This window comes from Phacochoerus africanus, chromosome 1, assembly GCF_016906955.1.
Source record: "Phacochoerus africanus isolate WHEZ1 chromosome 1, ROS_Pafr_v1, whole genome shotgun sequence".
NCBI classification, from domain to species: Eukaryota; Metazoa; Chordata; class Mammalia; order Artiodactyla; family Suidae; genus Phacochoerus; species Phacochoerus africanus.
In genome coordinates this window covers 7,829,146-7,846,529 of record NC_062544.1, presented here as the reverse complement: position 1 = coordinate 7,846,529, position 17,384 = coordinate 7,829,146, and the positions used below count along the sequence as shown (strand labels likewise).

General features: G+C 39.9%; 1 protein-coding gene across 3 annotated transcripts in view; it reads right to left on the bottom strand.

Moving 5' to 3' along the window:
• MARCHF6 (membrane associated ring-CH-type finger 6) overlaps positions 1-17,384 on the bottom strand; it is an 86,797-nt gene that overhangs the window by 39,597 nt on the left and 29,816 nt on the right. For 2 of the 3 annotated variants that reach the window (XM_047770051.1, XM_047769961.1), the window contains exons 5-10: positions 13,379-13,451; positions 9,382-9,550; positions 7,762-7,951; positions 5,751-5,812; positions 4,635-4,667; positions 1,918-1,969 (exon numbers count right to left, since the gene is read on the bottom strand). In XM_047770051.1, the coding sequence (XP_047626007.1) occupies positions 1,918-1,969; positions 4,635-4,667; positions 5,751-5,812; positions 7,762-7,951; positions 9,382-9,550; positions 13,379-13,451 (579 nt within the window). The remainder of the gene's footprint in view (positions 1-1,917; positions 1,970-4,634; positions 4,668-5,750; positions 5,813-7,761; positions 7,952-9,381; positions 9,551-13,378; positions 13,452-17,384) is intronic. The other variant, XM_047770141.1, reaches the window with a different exon arrangement.

The following is a 17,384-nucleotide window of genomic DNA, read 5'->3' as shown; positions in this document are numbered from 1 at the left end:
AGGCTGAATTAGGAAAAAAACCTTCTGGAGTTCCTGTCATGGCTCAGCGAAACGAATCTGACCAGCATCCATGAGGATGCAGGTTCGATCCCTGGCCTCGCTCAGTGGGTTAAGGATCTGGTATTGCCATTGAACTGTGATGTAGGTCAAAGATGAGGCTTGGATCCCGTGTTGCTGTGGCTGTGGTGTAGGTCAGCAAATACAGCTCCAATTCGGCCCCTAGCCTGGGAACCTCCATATGCAGCAGGTGTGCCCCTAAAAAGACAGAAAGAAAAAAACTTTCTTAGTTGAGATTTGCTGTATATAAATGAGTTATTTCTTTCTTTTTTTTTTTAATGAGAGTTGCAACATTTATTTCAGGTTCTCTCTTGGGTTTTTTTTGTGTTTTTTTTTCTTTTTTGCCACACAGGCAGTATGTGGGAATTCCTGGGCCAGGGATTGAACCTACGCCGCACAGCAGCAATCAGAGCCACAGCGGTGAGAACGCAGGAGCCTCAACCCGCTAGGCCATCAGAGAACTCCCTAAATGAGTTATTTCTATAATTCATGCTTTAAAGGTGACCTGATCCTCCAAACATTACTTTAGCATTAAGCTTTTCTTATAAGAACAAAGACTTGAAGTCTATAGATTTTTTTTTCTCTCAAAGAAAATTTGGACAAGTCAAAACAGTTTCACATTCTATATACCAATTACTTTGCATAATGAAAAACAAATGCAAAATAATCTGCAAATACATTTTCATCCCCATATGCAAGGGGAAACAACAAAAAATGGGCTTCCTGTAAATTTGCACCATCTTAAATTTTTACTTAAAATTAAGAATCACTAGAACTTTTTTTGGGGGGGTTGTCTTTTGTCTTTGCAGGGCCACACCCACCTGTGGCACATGGAGGTGCCATACACCACAGTCACCGCAGTGCCAAATCTGAGCCACGTCTGCGACCTACACCACAGCTCACGGCAACGCCGGATCCTTAACCCACTGAGCGAGGCCAAGGATCGAACCCGCAACCTCATGGTTCCTAGTCAGATTTGTTTCCACTGTGCCACAATGGGAACTCCTAAGAATCACTAGAACTTTTAAAGATATTTTGTTTCAATAACTTTCTTTTGCTTTTTTATAGATAATATTCAGAAAACAAATTTTTGTCTCCTCTCAATCTACAATTATTCAGTTTAACCACACGACTTTCTCTTGAAGACCGCTTTCTAGTCCCTGACACAGAGCAGGTAACCTGGAATTTAGCGAAAAGAATTAGGCAATCTTTACTCCTCCTCAGCAGAACTGAGGGATATCTCACATTCACTAAGGAAGGAACTTCTCGAAGACCTTTCGCACACAGAGATCTTCAGCCTGAGGTCAGTGCTGCATCTCAGTGCTGCCTACCTTTCCCTCATGACTCCCAACAGGAGGGACTCTCAGTGCCGTCAGAGAATCTTCACTGCTGCAGTTGTGAGAGTGTCTGGAAGTGACTCTGCATTACTGGCATCTGGTTCTGGGGGAATTACACTGGGGGACGTTCACTGTCTTCTCTCAAGCCTACCTCCAGCTCTGTGACAGCTCCTGAGCCAAGGTCTCTGATAAGGCCTTAGTCAGATTCCGAATGAAAATAAGATCTTCTGCCATAGGGAAAAGCACAAAACTAACTCCAGAGGTGGGATATCACATATTCTCAAATCAATCTAAATTTGGCTTCTACAAAAGGAGATGGAAATGCCCCACAGAAGCAAAGGCGGTAAGTAACTACAGTCAATTTTGCGCAGGAAAGAAAGTAACCTTACACCTGGGCCCTTCCTATACCAGATAACTGTCTAAAACTGCTTCATATATCTCTAAAAACAAAACCTGTAACAAAGCTCCTAGAATACTAAAATCTTACCATAATACCAAAAATAAAAGTATTAACACCACTTACCAAAAACAAGAATGAACAGTGTGTTCAAAGACACCACCCAGAAGACATGTTCCTAAAGGAAAAGAGCATTAATAAAACATATGCATCTCCTACTTGGCATGTTTATGTTTAATCCATTTATTTTGTTAGAAGATTGAAATTTTCATTATAATTCTGAGATTTCATTCAAAAATTATGTGCAGGAGTTCCCGTCATGGCTCAGTGGTTCATGAATCCGACCAGGAACAATGAGGTTGCGGGTTCAATCCCTGGCCTCACTCAGTGGGTTAAGGATCCTCAGATCCTGAGCTGCTGTGGCTCTGGTGTAGGCCAGCGGCTACAGCTCCGTTTAGACCCTTAGCCTGGGAACCTCCATAAGCTGCAGGTGCGGCCATAGAAAAGACAAAAAACAAAAATTATGTGTAACTTTTCACTTTTCATTAGATATCTCATAAAACTAAACTTAATAAAACTCAAAATTTATCAGTTATATCTGGGGGAAAATCAAATAACTAAATCCATAAACATTTCCATTTCAGAAATTAATTACCTACTACGAACTGCATTCTCATAACCATCAGATTTCATTTAGGTCAAATGACACTCAAAAAAGTCCAAATAAAGAAAAACTTGAAAACCACATTATTGCTGAACATAGAAAAGTGAGCTGCACAGCACTTCTTTCAGTGTCCAGTGTGTTCTCAAGACTTCTTCACGGTCACTTGATCTTCTCTTGATCCCTTTTCTCCCTACGGTGCCCTGGTTTTCTTGGTTAGTGTCTCAGAATCCTGGCCTGGCTCTACTTGGCCACTGATCCACTCCTCAGTCAGTATTATCACCTCCACGATGACCCCTACCCTTCTATTCTCCCCCGAGTACTTTAGTCATGCTCCATGGTGACAGTCACTAGAACGTCCAAGCCCATTTGTCCAGGCCCACCGTCTCCCCTGACCATCAAGTTAAATGATCCTTCCGAGGGGGTAAGGGAACATTTCAGTGAATCTTTACATGGTAAGATTTTCTTTTTAGAAAGATTATTCTACTCAGATGTCCGTTATGCCACAAATCCAAATGGGTGACTAGCCTAAGAGATAACTACTACATTCCTACTTACAACGTGCATTTTTTGACTTCTCTGCCTTAATGGCTCCCAAAGTGTCCTTATCCCCAACATCTTTTGTGCCTCTACCTCTAGTTATCTTCTGCAAGAATTCCCTGCTGACGAACTCTCTTCTGCTAAGGAAGACCTGACCAAGCCCTCTCTTTGGTGACTCTTTGTCCTTCACATACCTTCTGTCCCTGAGTCTTCACCTCAAGTTCCTTATTTACCTGTTCATTTCTAGTACACTGTACACTGTCTGAGAACAGGTGCTCACTTCACTCATCTCTGAATCTTCCAGTAACTATCACAGCTGGCACATGGTAGATACTTAATAATTTTCAACTAATGAAGGAAGTCATCCTTGTGGTTTTTCCCTAACAACTAGAACAGATCTGAGTGACTGCCTCAATGACTTTTATCATTCATCTATGAGGAACTGCCAAAGTAAAGGAGAGAAATGAGGATACAGCCAAATACTACCTTCTATTCTGATTGTGACCAAACCTTGAATAGGAACTTGCTAGTATCATATTCTTACGAATCTGTTAATTATCATCAGGAATGTTCCTCAAAATCCTCACACTACTAACTTCAACTTCGTATTCTGGCACCGCCCCCCACCCCCCCAAGGGCCAGCCTGAGGAGGAAGCCAACACTGTAGAAAGCAGAGGAGACAGATGGAAATTATCTGGGCCTTTGAGGACACTGCTGACCCCTGGATCAAGCGCACCTGACACCCATCCTTCCTCTCAACTTCCTCTTATTGACTGGGTCGGTTGGGATTGGGCTACCTGCAGCCAAAGTCATCTTGATACCCAAAGCTATTTAAAAATCCCAAATGGGAAATGACTTTGAATCAGAGAAGCTGGAAAGAAAATCATTCCTCCTTAAAGAGTAAGTTCTTTAAAGAACTGTTCTTCCCCTTTGAGCTATACTCTTCACTAAGCGGTAAAGACAGGTGGGCTTCAGCAAACAGTGGGGCTCTCTCTGGGAACACTGCAAAACTGCTGTTTTTACCAGTTCAGGCACTAAACAATGCAAGGTGGGACGTTAAAAGGCCAAGTCAGAGTTCCCGTCGTGGCGCAGTGGTTAACGAATCCGACTAGGAACCATGAGGTTGTGGGTTCGGTCCCTGCCCTTGCTCAGTGGGTTAAGGATCCGGCGTTGCCGTGAGCTGTGGTGTAGGTTGCAGACGAGGCTCGGATCCCGCGTTGCTGTGGCTCTGGCGTAGGCCGGTGGCTGCGGCTCCGATTCAACCCCTAGCCTGGGAACCTCCATATGCCGCGGGAGCGGCCCAAGAAATAGCAACAACAACAACAAAAAAGACAAAAGACCAAAAAAAAAAAAAAAAAGAAGGCCAAGTTTTCTTAACCACCATGAACTTTGTACTTCATTTTCTTTTCTAAAAATCAAATGTTTTTAATAATTCCTTTTTAAATAGTATTACCTTCATGCTTTGCCAATATTTCCAATACACAAAACGGACTTTTTTCAACATATCGAGTAATCAAAATCCAAGGGCATTTTGACCTTTAGTATAAAAACCCAGCACACATTATAAATCTGAAATCACTGAATCACTAAGACAAATAATGAAGTCATAATTCTATCATTAAAAAAGATTAGCTTTACTTACTAGAAAAACTAGTGATCCATCAAGTCCTAACATCTAAAATAAAAAATATGCATTAATTCAAGATGCAACAGGATTTTTTATTCTATTTATGAAAAAAGCTTATTTTCCTTTCATTATCTTTAAACATATTTCCCAATACTTTCCAATGTGGCCTATCATTTTCAAAGAGTGAAAAACTTTTGTTCATGAACATTTGTATTTTGGATCTTCTTTTACTCCAAACCATATGATTATATATAAAGTTTTAAAATTCCACTTTGGGTTTTAATTATTACATTAGCTATGGAGCCAGTTAAGATCTGATCATACGGCTGTATTACTTTGTCTACTAAAGCATCAGAATAATACTTACATTTAACTTGTTACTTCGTTTTCTTTTTTTCTTTTTTTTTTTTAATTTCAATGCTGCACCTGCAGCATGTGGAAGGTCCCAGGCCAGGGATTGAATCCAAACCACTGCTATGACCTACGCAATGCCAGGGTGTCAGGGATGGAACCCACACCTACACAGCAACCCAAGCCTCTGCAGTCAGATTCTTAACCCACTGCATCACCACAGGAACTCAAAATTGTTACTTCATTTTCAAAAGTCACAATTTCAAGTTAAACATTCCCTAAGTGGAATACCATTTGTGTTAAAGGCCAGAAGATAGAAAAAGTCATCGATAGATCATCAAAATATTTCTTAATATTCTCATCACAAACAATACATCACTTCATTTTCTATAAAACTGTTTCTGGTAACTGTTTTCATCAAACCTAACTGCAAAATTAGGGTATACATCTAAACATGGCCAACTTTAAAATATACATTAGTGGAGTTCCCATTGTGGCTCAGCGGGTTAAGAACCTGACCACAGTGGCCATGGGTTTGATCCCTGGCTTCGCTCAGTGGTTTAAGGATCTCGTGTTGTACAGGTTGCAGACACGGCTCAGATCCAGTGCTGCTGTGGCTGTGGCATAGGCCGGCAGCTGCAGCTCCAATTTGACCCCTAGCCCAGGAATTTCCATATGCCACAGATGCAGCCGTAAAAAGAAAAAAAAAATTATATATATATACACACACACATTAGGATTAAAACACCAGACTATTTGATAAAAAGAAGTCCTACTCACTCTTTCCCATGTAAGCTCTTCTGCAGCTCGATCCCATTCTAAAGCATTCCAGTTCATGTCATCTGGAAATATAATTACAGTTTAAGGATTACTGATGGAATTTGTATTATAAATAATAAAACATGTTCTCCTAAATTGGTGTTTTGTAATTGCTGTTGAGAAGCAAAACCACATTTAAAAAATTTCCACATTGAGTATTTCTTAGGCAATAAAAAATTCATACATAAACACAACATATAAAATAAACAAGAGGATTCTAGATTTCGATAATGTTAGAAAGGAAGTAAACAGTTATGCGAAATAAAGGTATTCAACAGCTCTGAATCAAGAACCATCTGGTGGGCTTGAGAAAAGGAAGCCAGGGGACCAGAATTCTCCAGTGAGCAGGGGGTTGGCAGAAGATGTTGTTATGAAATGCAGACAGGGAACAGATCAAATAGGAGGACCGTAAAGCCTGGGTTTTATTTTGTTCTTTAGGATCATTTGAAAATCTCTGACAGATTCTAAGGACAAAAGAGAAATACCTATACACTATGTGGCATAAGAATACAGTGGAGCAAGCATGAAAGAAGGACAAGCAGTCAGGACCTTTTGCATTAGACCAAGAGAAGAAAACGAGGGCCACCACTCAGGTAGGAGCGGCTGCAGACCCAGGGCCTTTGAACACACACCCACCTCTCCCTGCAAAGGCCCCTTACTCCCCTTATACAACTCACTTCTTCCCATCCCTCAAGCCTGAGCTCAAACATCACTTCCTCTGAGCTACCTGGGTAATTATCTTCCTAGCAGCAACCTCAGAGCAACCTGCACATTTCTCACAACGTGTAGTAACAAACGTGTCCACTTGGATATTTTTGCTTCCTCATTAGACCAGAAACTCCATGAAGGGAGGGGTCTGGTGTTTGAGTGTCTGGCACACAGGAACCACTCAGGTTTCAGTAATGAAAAGTGAACCAGAGACAGTGCAGCATTTGACAGGAAAACTCTGGGGTGGGAGATAAGAAAAGAACACGTACAATGACTGAGAGCTGGCGGGCAGGCCAGTCTCACGCAGATCCTTCACATTCTGGAATTACACTGCCAGAAAATGAAAACGTGGTTTCTTCAGGTGATACCTGGCCTGCAGTATACACTTCAAGAATTCTTCTTTGATATTAAAAGTTGCACTAACTCAATAAAAATGACAAAGAAATAAGATAAAACTGCATCAAATTCCTTTTTTAAAAAAAATAGGATCTAGGGAGTTCCTGCTGTGGCACAGCAGGTTGGGGAATCTGGCATTATCTCTGTGGTGGCACAGGTTCAGTCCCCAGGCAGGTGCAGCTATGCCATGAGTCACGGCTGAGGCACAGATTCGCTCCCTGGAGGTGTGGCCATTTAAAAAAAAAAAAAAAAGGATCAAGTTAAAATAATTTCTTTCTATCCATCCTATAAAAAGTCCTACGTAACTGGGTTATGATGATCGTTACATAGCTATAAATGTAATAAAACTGAGTAATAAAAAAAAAGTCCTATGCAGGGGTTCTTGCTATGGTTTAGTGGGTTAAGAACCTGACAAAGCGGCCATGAGGATGCAGATTAAATCCCTAGCCTTGCTCAGTGAGTTAGGGATCCAATATTGCTGAAGCTGTGATGTAGGCCAAAGATGCAGCTTGAATCCCACGTTGCTGTGGCTGTGGCACAGGCCAGCAGCTTTAGTTCCAATTTGACCACTAGGCCCGGAACATGCATATGCCACAGGTGCAGCCCTAAAAAGAAAAGAAAAGAAAAAAAGTCCTGTGTGAAGTAAGATTTTAAAACATAAAATGTGCCCTGCTTCACAGGAAAAAAAAAAGAGTATGCATATCTGCAAAAGTAGATCCATAAATGTGAGTTTGCCAAAATAAAATAAAAACTTAGAAATAGAACTTCAAACCATTAAATTTTGAAAACTCTAGTCCTCCTCAAGGTAAACTGAGAATGGACTCGTGGTCTGAAGAAGGGGTAAGGATGGCTGGCAGCCCTCACTCACCCTGCGCGCCATTGTTGGCATCAGCTGCGTCTTCCCCTCCAGCTTCATCCTCCTCCTCATTCTCCTCCTCCTCCTCCTCCGCCTGGTCATCCTGGGCATCAGGGTTTTCTCCCACCACTGCATTCTCGGCAGGTGGGTTAGCAGGCTGGTCGGGGGCAACATTTTCAGCACCATTTCCTCCTGCTGGAGCCTAAAATGACAGAGGAGCCCAGAAATTTGGCTAACTTGTCTCAGTTTTGCTCTACTTCCATATCATACTCTCCCATTTAAAGAATCAAAACTAACAAACAGACACAAATTATTAAAACTTAAAAAAACACCTCTAAGGACATCTCTTCTCAGCGTACCTGAATTTGGATCACCTTACTAAATAAGAACATAAACTGAGTTAACTGTGGGTGTGTGTGTGTATTCATTCAGTAGAACTTTCAACATTTCACGCAGCATTATAGAAAATGGGTTAATGAATCTGATTATGTTAGATTCATCATTCCACAATCCTTTTTCATAAGGCATCTCTTGTCTCTACTGACCACTTCAGGGATGAAAATGTGTGTGTATATATACATATCTGTTTGTTTACACATGTACTGACATATAACTCAATTCTCAGTTATCAGTTAACACTTGGGAAAAGGTTTCTAATTCCTGCTCGGGAGCTATGGTAAGCCTAACCACATGGACTTTATCAGCTCCCACATGCACACTGGCTCTTCCTGAGCTCTGCTGCCTCTGCCAAATGCAAAGGCCCATCTGTAGCCAATCAAAACACTGAACTCCTATGGAGTTAATGAAGAGTCTAAAAGAATGCTTCAAACTATGAGGTAAAATGATAAAAGTAATATTATGTAGTAAGAACAGCATCCTTGCTTCATAGTTCCCTTTTTCATATGTGCGGTTTTCAAAGAAGCTGTACTCCTAATTCTGTAAAGGGCATGGCAGAATTTATGAAATCAGTCTTCACACTAAAAAAAAGCAGGTCTTTTAATGAAAAATTAAGGTGCTAATTATCATTCTGAGCTAATTTTAGTCAGATTTTTACAACGACATTTTATGAAGTGCAAATTGTTTTATATTAAGTAGCCAATATTTTTACATTTTCAGCCCTATAATTTCTCAGCAAGCAAGATACTAAATATCATTTCTCATATCCTCTTCTCAAGCCTCTAGCAAATGCCCTTGTATCTAAGTGTGTCATCTCTCATAAAAGTAAAACTGTACAAGACTGTTATCAACGCCGTTCCATTTTTTCTACTTTGGGTAATGTTTCTACTAAGAGCAACAAAGATGAAGCATTTTACACATGAAGAAACTAGTGAACAAAGTGGGTAGGGGGCCTCCTCAGCTGCATGCCAGGCCAGCATTAAGCAGTTAACCCAGGCAAAGGGAATAAGCACATCAGTAAACCCCCAAATACTGCTCACAATCTCACTAGGAAACCAAAAGGCAAAGTCACAACAGCATTCCTTTACATCCTTCAACCTTCTCCCAAACCTTGTCACTATCATGCTTTGCAATAAGGGTCATGGGAGTCAAGAGTCTAGGTCTCAGAAGGTGACAGTAATTTGGGTAGGCTTATGACCTACCCAAATAAAGTGAACTAGGGGGTGAGGGAGTTACCTCATTTTGGTGATGCCCAGCAGCATTGAAGGGCGGAGCAGCATGCTCCAGCCAAATCGGGGCTCCTCCGTGGACGATCTGCTCTCGCAGCCACACCAGGCTGATGAACGCACAGAGTGTGCATGTCACCACAAAACAACCCTGCAAACAATCCGCCAATAAATTGTCCCTATTAAAAAAAAAAAAAGCACATAAGATTACTCTAAAGAACACTTAAGAAATCAAAGGTAACAATATTCATTTTACACAAAAATTTCAGAAAGAACAAGAGAAGTCAGTCATAACTTCCTGTGAAAATCAGTCTCTCGAAAAGAATTATTTCTGAGGATGGTGACACTTTATCTATCTTACAAGCTGGCCATATATGTTTATTTCAAATTTGGTACTTTATGTGTTTATATTATAGAAGGCAAAGAATAACATCAGAACTACACAAATCAGCCAACTCGGCTATCCAGCCTCTCTTTGGACATGGCTGAGAAAAAGGATGGCAGAATGCAAAAAAAACAAAAGTAGCCGAAAACTTGATAAACATCAAGAATTAGGTATATGTGATTTACCAAAGGTAAAGGACTCTGTCCAACCCTTATGAAGAATTTCTGTATCCTTATTTTACATATAAATTTCACAAACCAGGTTAGTTGATACCTAAGCCATGAAAATGAACAGAATTAGCAAATCAGAAAGGTGGAGCAGGGCCTCTCGAAAGGCCCAAAGACAAGATAAAAAGGCAGGCAGAGAGATGCACAGCACATGATGTATGAGGCAAAGAAGCCTGTGGTACATTTTACAAATGTCTCAGAAAGCAGATTAAATTTTGATGCTAACTGCAAATATACCAAAAGTATATTAATTCCTCAACAAATTCTGACAAATCAAGTATGGTTCCTTTATAATGATACAGAAAGATACAGGGAATATCAGGAAAATATTCTAATACTGAAGACTTCTTTGCTCTTTTCCTCTTGAAGGGGCGTTGTCCCTCCCTGGCAAAGGTAAGTCAGGAATCTTGGCAGCCCTTGGATTTCACTGTCACATGGATAGAATGCCTTGATTTTCTTCCTTCATGGAGAACCTGAGGAAGGTCTCTGAGAGACCTCAGGCTCATAGCTCCAGAGTGAACTGACATGGCCCTGAGATATCACCTGGAATACACCTTCATCTGTAAAGAGGAACACTAATCACCCACTTGCTAAGGAACTCTCCAGATCACTAAAATTTTGATAGGTTGGGACTAAAATACCCCCTCCTCTACTCCTTCCTCATCATCAGCAGTAAGAATAGCAACTGCTTGTCGTAGATTTTAAATGGTGACGAACTTTTTATAGTAGGCTTTATTTTTCCCTCACACCTTGAGTCTAGGCTGGTTTGTGAACTGTCTGGACCAGAAGTGGTATTTCCCAAGTTCTACAGCCTAGAAAAGGACTTTTAAGTTTCCATTCTCACTATTTTTTTTTGTCTTTTTGCCTTTTCTTGAGCTACTCCAGCGGCATATAGAGGTTCCCAGGCTAGGGGTCTAATTGGAGCTGTAGCCGCCAGCCTATACCAGAACTACAGCAACGCAGGATCCGAGCCAAGTCAGCAACCTACACCACAGCTCACAGCAACGCCAGATCCTTAACCCACTGAGCGAGGCCAGAGATCGAACCCACAACCTCATGGTTCCTAGTCGCATTCATTAACCACTGTGCCACAACGGGAACTCCTCCATTCTCACTCTTTTAGAATGCTGCCCTGAGATCACCATGTAAAGAAGCTTTGCTAGCTTTCCAGAAGATAAGAGGCCATGCAGAAGAACCAAGGTACTCCATCTTATACTATCCAACACCAGTGAAATACATGCATATTAGCTGAGCTCAACTGGAACTGCTAACCCCCAGAATTACAAACAGATACAACAGCCATTGTTTTAAGCCACTAAGTTCTGGGGACAGTATGTTTCACAGCAAGAGTTAACTGATACAATGTGCCTAGAGGTGATCTGATGACTGAACTTCAGAGTATGCAGCAGCTGCTAAGCATTATCAAATTTTAAGTAACCTTTCAGAAAATGTATTCTATAAAGAAAATGAAATACTACTCTGAAAAAAATGAGTAATTTAGTTACATGTACTTTCAGAAAAACTGGCTCAATTCTTCAAATTTTAAAAGGCAGTATGAGATTATAAAACCAATCCATGCTTACAATTTCTTTCAACTATCCCCATTAAGCCTCCAGCATTCATCCCGTGTCAGTAAGTAAGCTCACATATAATTTTTAATACATTTGTGGATTTAATCTTTGAACAGCCCATCCAAAACCCTGAGGCATGATCTTTTCCATCTTATGGATGAGAAAACAGCGGTCAGAACTGTCCAGTGATTTGCCTAAAGTCACTAAAAAACTGGTAGATGCAACAACTTTTTTACTGCAGTGCCAGGGTTCTATTACAACCAGCTACCTTACTGCATCACCTAAGTGATCATACTTGCCAAACAACCAGATGTTTAATGGTTCTACCAATAAGAAGTAAAGGTGGGAAGTTTCCGTTGTGGCTCAATGATAATGAACCCAACTAGTATCCATGAGGATGCAGGTTCAACCTCTGGCCTCACTCACTGGGTTAAGTATCTGGCATTGCCATGAACTGTGGTGTAGGTCGCAGATGAGGCTCGGATCCTGGGTTGCTGTGGCTGTGGTGTAGGCCAGCTGCTGCAGCTCCAATTCAACCCCTAGCCTGAGAACTTCCATATGCTGCACATGTGGCCCTAAAAAAGGCAAAAAAAAAAAAAGTAAAGGTGGTAGGAAAGTAGAATACTGCCTTATTTGGAACTAACAATTCTTCAATTCTTCAAACTTGCCTCCTCGTTCTATCCAAAAAGGTATCACCAGCAAGTAGGAAAAACAAGTGGCAGACACATCCTAATGTTTCTAAGTATTTTCAACTATGACTAAAAACAATGATGCAGACACAAGAGATTTAAAAAAACCTCCTCCTTGAGTTCTATCAGAAATGTAATATCCTCTTCTGCTCTCTTCTGTTGCCATTTGGCTTATTTTTTTTATGGTAACATACTCTGAATGCTTCTGTTCTACAAGAGGGAGTCTTATATTAAAGGCCTTTACCGACATAGGGTTCAGAAACCTAAGGTCAGTTGTGTACAAAAGAAGATTGAGAAAATACAGTTGCAATGTTTTGTAAGCATAACATTCTAATAATCTTGAGATAGTTAACTACTTATAGTATTTCTAATTCTAACATTAATAATAAATAAAACGAATATGTTTTTCCCAAGAAACTACAATTACAATGCTTCGTATTCAATTTAGATACAGTAAAACTACAGTGAGCAAGTTTTTAAGAGTCCATATTCAAATAATCACAAAAAATATTTTAAAAAGAATTTTGAATTCAAATATCTGTGTTAATGCATGTTTAAATGAACTCTCGGGAGTTCCTGTTATGACTCTGCAGGTTAAAAACCCAATTAGTATCCATGAGGATGCAGGTTTGGTTCCTGGCCTGGCTCAGCAGGTTAAAGGATGTGGTGTTGCCACAAACTGCAGTGTAGGTCGCAGATGCAGCTCGGATCTGGCATCGCTGTGGCTGTGGTGTAGGCCAGCAGCTTCAGCTCTGATTCAATCCCTAGCCTGGGAACTTTCAGGTGCTGCCCTAAAATAAATAAATAAATAAATGAACTCTCAGCATATGACTATATGGAATAGTATATTTCTTGCACTACATAGCAGTATGTTTAACTAGTTGTCCCTCCATCCATCACCAAACAGTCCTTTCAGACAAGTATGTTTTAAAACATCATTTATATATGTCAGCTACTTGCAGTGCACCTGTAATGGTATATACCATTATATATGGTGCATACCACTGTATACCATTAGAATAGGAAACATAAATTATTTGTCCTTGGAACAGAAGGACTTTGAAAACTACAACAAATATAAGTACATGGAGGAAAAATGAGCACCATTTCCATCCTGACAAGGTTCAATACTCACGTGGACAGCATGTCTAGTGGCAGTGTCAGTAGTGAGCTCACAGAGCCAGTAAACAAGCACTTGTAGATGCGGCCTGCCAAAAAAGGCATGACGGCATACAGTCACAACTCTCACCATAAACTCAGTCACTTAATTAAACAGAGTGAAGTGGAACACTGGGAATGCCACTAAGGAAATGTATCAGTCTAGTCTTTGCAAGCCTGAGTCTCAAAATACTAAAATATAAAATAAATAAATAAATAAAGGTCAAGCATTAAAAATAGTGACAACAAAGAATAAATGTTCCACGATCATGTTTAAAGTTTAGATTCCTTCTAGATGTACTTACCTGTTTTTATTGAATGAGCTTAGATGTTTCAAAAAGGAAAAAAATTTTTTTCAAGAAAAGAACTCCAAAATTAGAATATGGAGAATTGCTAACCTAAAATTCTAAAATTCATTTGAAGTCTGATCATGAAAATCAAGTTTTGAGAGTACACAGTTCTGAAATTAAGAGGACTTTTCGGTAGAATACATGCTTCAATGCTATGAATAGCAAACTAACAACCAATGTTTTAAAAATAAAGACTTGAAGGTCTCAGCAGGGCAAAAATCTTAAACCTGGCCATGAGGAAAAGATGAAGTTGTGTGAAGACACAACCATTCCCTTATCCTCTTAGAAAAGGCAGAAACAGACAGATTTGGAAATGGGGCCCAAGGGCTGAGGTTTTCTTTCAAACCAGCCCTTGTGTATTAGTTGACGCATTCCCTATAGCCTTGCGCCAAAAATATAGTGACTTACATGGCTGTTTTCAAAGGCCAAGTCAAAATGGAAAGACAAAATGGAAAGAAAAAAAGATTTTCTGTAACATAAATTACTTACATATGTGTATCAAAATATTCAAAGCAAGTATGCTTATAACAAAGTAAAACTGACAAGCCAATTGTCTGCAGATAAGAAAACAAATTTAGGAGTTCGAGTTGTGGCTCAGCAGAAATGAATCTGACTAGCATCCAAGAAGACACAGGTTCCATCCCTCACTTTGCTCAGTGTGTTAAGGATCCACCATTGCTTTGAGTTGTGGTGTAGGTCGAAGACGCGGCTCGGATCCCAAGTTGCTGTGGCTGTGGTACAGGCCAGCAGCTACAGCTCTGATTCGACCCCTAGCCTGGGAACTTCCATATGTCACGGGTGCAGCCCTAAAAAGACCAAAAAAAAAAAAAAAGGAAAAGAAAAGGAAAAAAATTCATAAATTAAAGGCCTCCTTACTAGAACACTTAAAAATAAGGTAGCTCAGGAGTTCCTGTATGGTTCAGCAGGTTAAGAACCTAATAACCATGAGGATTCGGGCTCAATAGGTTAAAGATCTGGTGTTGCTACAAGCTGAGGTGTAGGTTGCAGATGCGGCTCAGCTCTGGCATTGCTGTGGCAGCTCCAATTCAAACCCTAGCCTGGGAACTTCCATATGCCACAGGTGGAAGAAAAAAAAAAGTAGCTCAATACCTTCTTACATAAAAAGACAGCCATAGCTACACTGCTAACTTAAAGAAGTTACAGAATATTACTGTGTGGTATAATTTAGCCTTAAATTGTGTGTGAGTGTACGTATAAACAAGTCAGAACAGAAATCAAGCTTGTTATCTGTTACTCAAACGCTCCAAGTCTTTACTTAATCTTTGACACTCTGATACACTAATTTCAACAAAGTGTGTTAGTCTTAGGACTGTGAATGTTTTACATTCTTCTAAATCCTGTTTTCTGGTGCATAAAAATTCTTAAGTTTTCTTAGTAGACTATGCCTTTTATCAGTATGAGATACAATGCTTTTCCTCATGTAAAGTGTTTCATCTCAAATAACATCTGGTTAATACTGTTCCTCTATTTTGTCAGCATCTATTAAAACAAATCCTTCTAGCATTAACTTGGGCTGCTTTGTATTTACCTCTTAAAGTAGAACACTTTCATACATAAACAATTTGAGGCTCTATCTTGCAATAGAGAAATCTAAACCCTCTGACCACAAATACTCTAATCTTAGCCTTCTCTTTTATTCCCCTTCTTGTGCCGTCCTTTCTTGTCTTTCCTGCCTTCTGTCAGACTTCGCAAATTGTATTCACTGTTTGCTATTTCCATTGCTTAAGATAAAAACTCACCATCTTATTTCTTATTTACCTTTAAGTTTTGTTATTTTTTATTAAGGTAAAATTTACATACATCTTAAGTGTATGTCTTAGTGGATATTTATATTAGTATTTATCCAAGTAACTGCCACCCAGCTAAGATTCTCAACATTTCTAATCCCCAGAAGGCTCCTTCAAGCTACTTCCCAGTCAGCATCTCCAGCAAAAGGTAATCACTATTCTGATCTCTATCACTAGAGATCAATTTGGCCTATTTTATATTTTCCTATAAATGCAATCTACAACCCATACTCTTTTGTTCCTGGCTTGCTTTTATCAAAGTGAAGTTCATCCATGTTATCCTACGTCACAAAAGCCAGCTCTTTTTTTTCTCTATGATGTATTATTACATGTATGGATAAGCCACAGTCTCCAGTCTACTGTTGATAGCCATCTGGGTGGTTCCAGTTTTAAACTACTATTAGCAAAGCTGCACTGATCACATTCTTACACACCTGTCTTTTAGTGGACACAAGGCTCTTATTCCTGTTAGCTACATTCCCATAAAAAGAACTGCTGGATCATAATATCTGTAATATCTACCACTGGTAGATAATGCTAAACAGCTTTCCAAAGTGGCTACACCGTATATATGGCTACTATCAATGTACACATGTTCAGATGCTCCATATCCTAAAAAACATTTTGCACTGTCTTTCTTTTCATTTCAACCATTCTGCTGAGTATGTAGCAGTATCTTTTGTGACTAAGATAGCAGTATCTTCTGATGACTAATGATACTGAGCATCTTTTCATGTGCTTATTGGCTATTCACATATTCATCTTTCCAGAAACACCTGCTCAAATCTACTATCCAGTTTTTTTTGTTTTTTTTGTTTTTTGGCCAAGCCAGCAGCATGTGGAAGTTCCTGGGCCAGGGATCAGACCAGAGCCATACCAGCAACCAGAGCCACTGCAGTGACAACCCTGATCCTTAGCTCACTGCATTAACAGGGAACTCCTTCCACTTTTTTTTTTTTTTTTGCTTTTTAGGGCCAGTCTTGTGGCATATGGAAGTTCCTAGGCTAGGGGTCGAATCGGAGCTGCAGCTGCCAGCCTACACCACAGCCACAGCAATGTGGGATCCGAGCAGCGTTTATGACCTATACCATAGCTCGTGGCAATGCCAGATCCTAAAGCCATTGAGGGAGGCCAGGGATCAAAACCACATCCTCATGGATACTAGTCAGGTTTGTTACCACTGAGCCACAAGGAACTCCCCCTGTCCACTTTTAAACTGGCTTGTCTGCCTTCTTAATGATTTATAGTTCCTTAAACACCCTAGATACACGTCCTTTGTTGGTTGTGTACTGCAAATGTCTTCTCTCACGTGGTAGCTTGCCCTTCTCTCTTAAAGGTATCTAAGCAAGAACTAAAATTCTCAATTTTAATTAAGTCCAGTTTCTCAGGATTTTCTTTTATGGTTGTTCTATAGTTTCTTTCAGAAGTTTTTTGGTTTTATTGTTCACATTCAGGTTTATGATCCATCTTGAACTGACTTCTGTGTCAGTTGAGAGGCAATGACATGGTTTGTTTTTTTCCATATGCCCATTCAGTTGATGCCATATCATTTATTGAAAAGACCATCTTTCCTCCCCTGAACGGTGGCATTTTTGCTGTTAATCAGGTGTGGGTCTGCTTATGGACTCTGTTTGGTTATCTCTGTATTTTTAATGCATAGTTACACTATATTTCCCTGTTTTCAACTAAAGTACCTATAATTTCCCCACAAATGAGACAAATGACCGAAAAAGCTTTATTCTCCCCCCACAATTTCTCTCATGTCAGTTCATTTAGAATTTTAATTTCAGATTGGTACCTAAAAATTGTTAAGTATTTTAGGCTA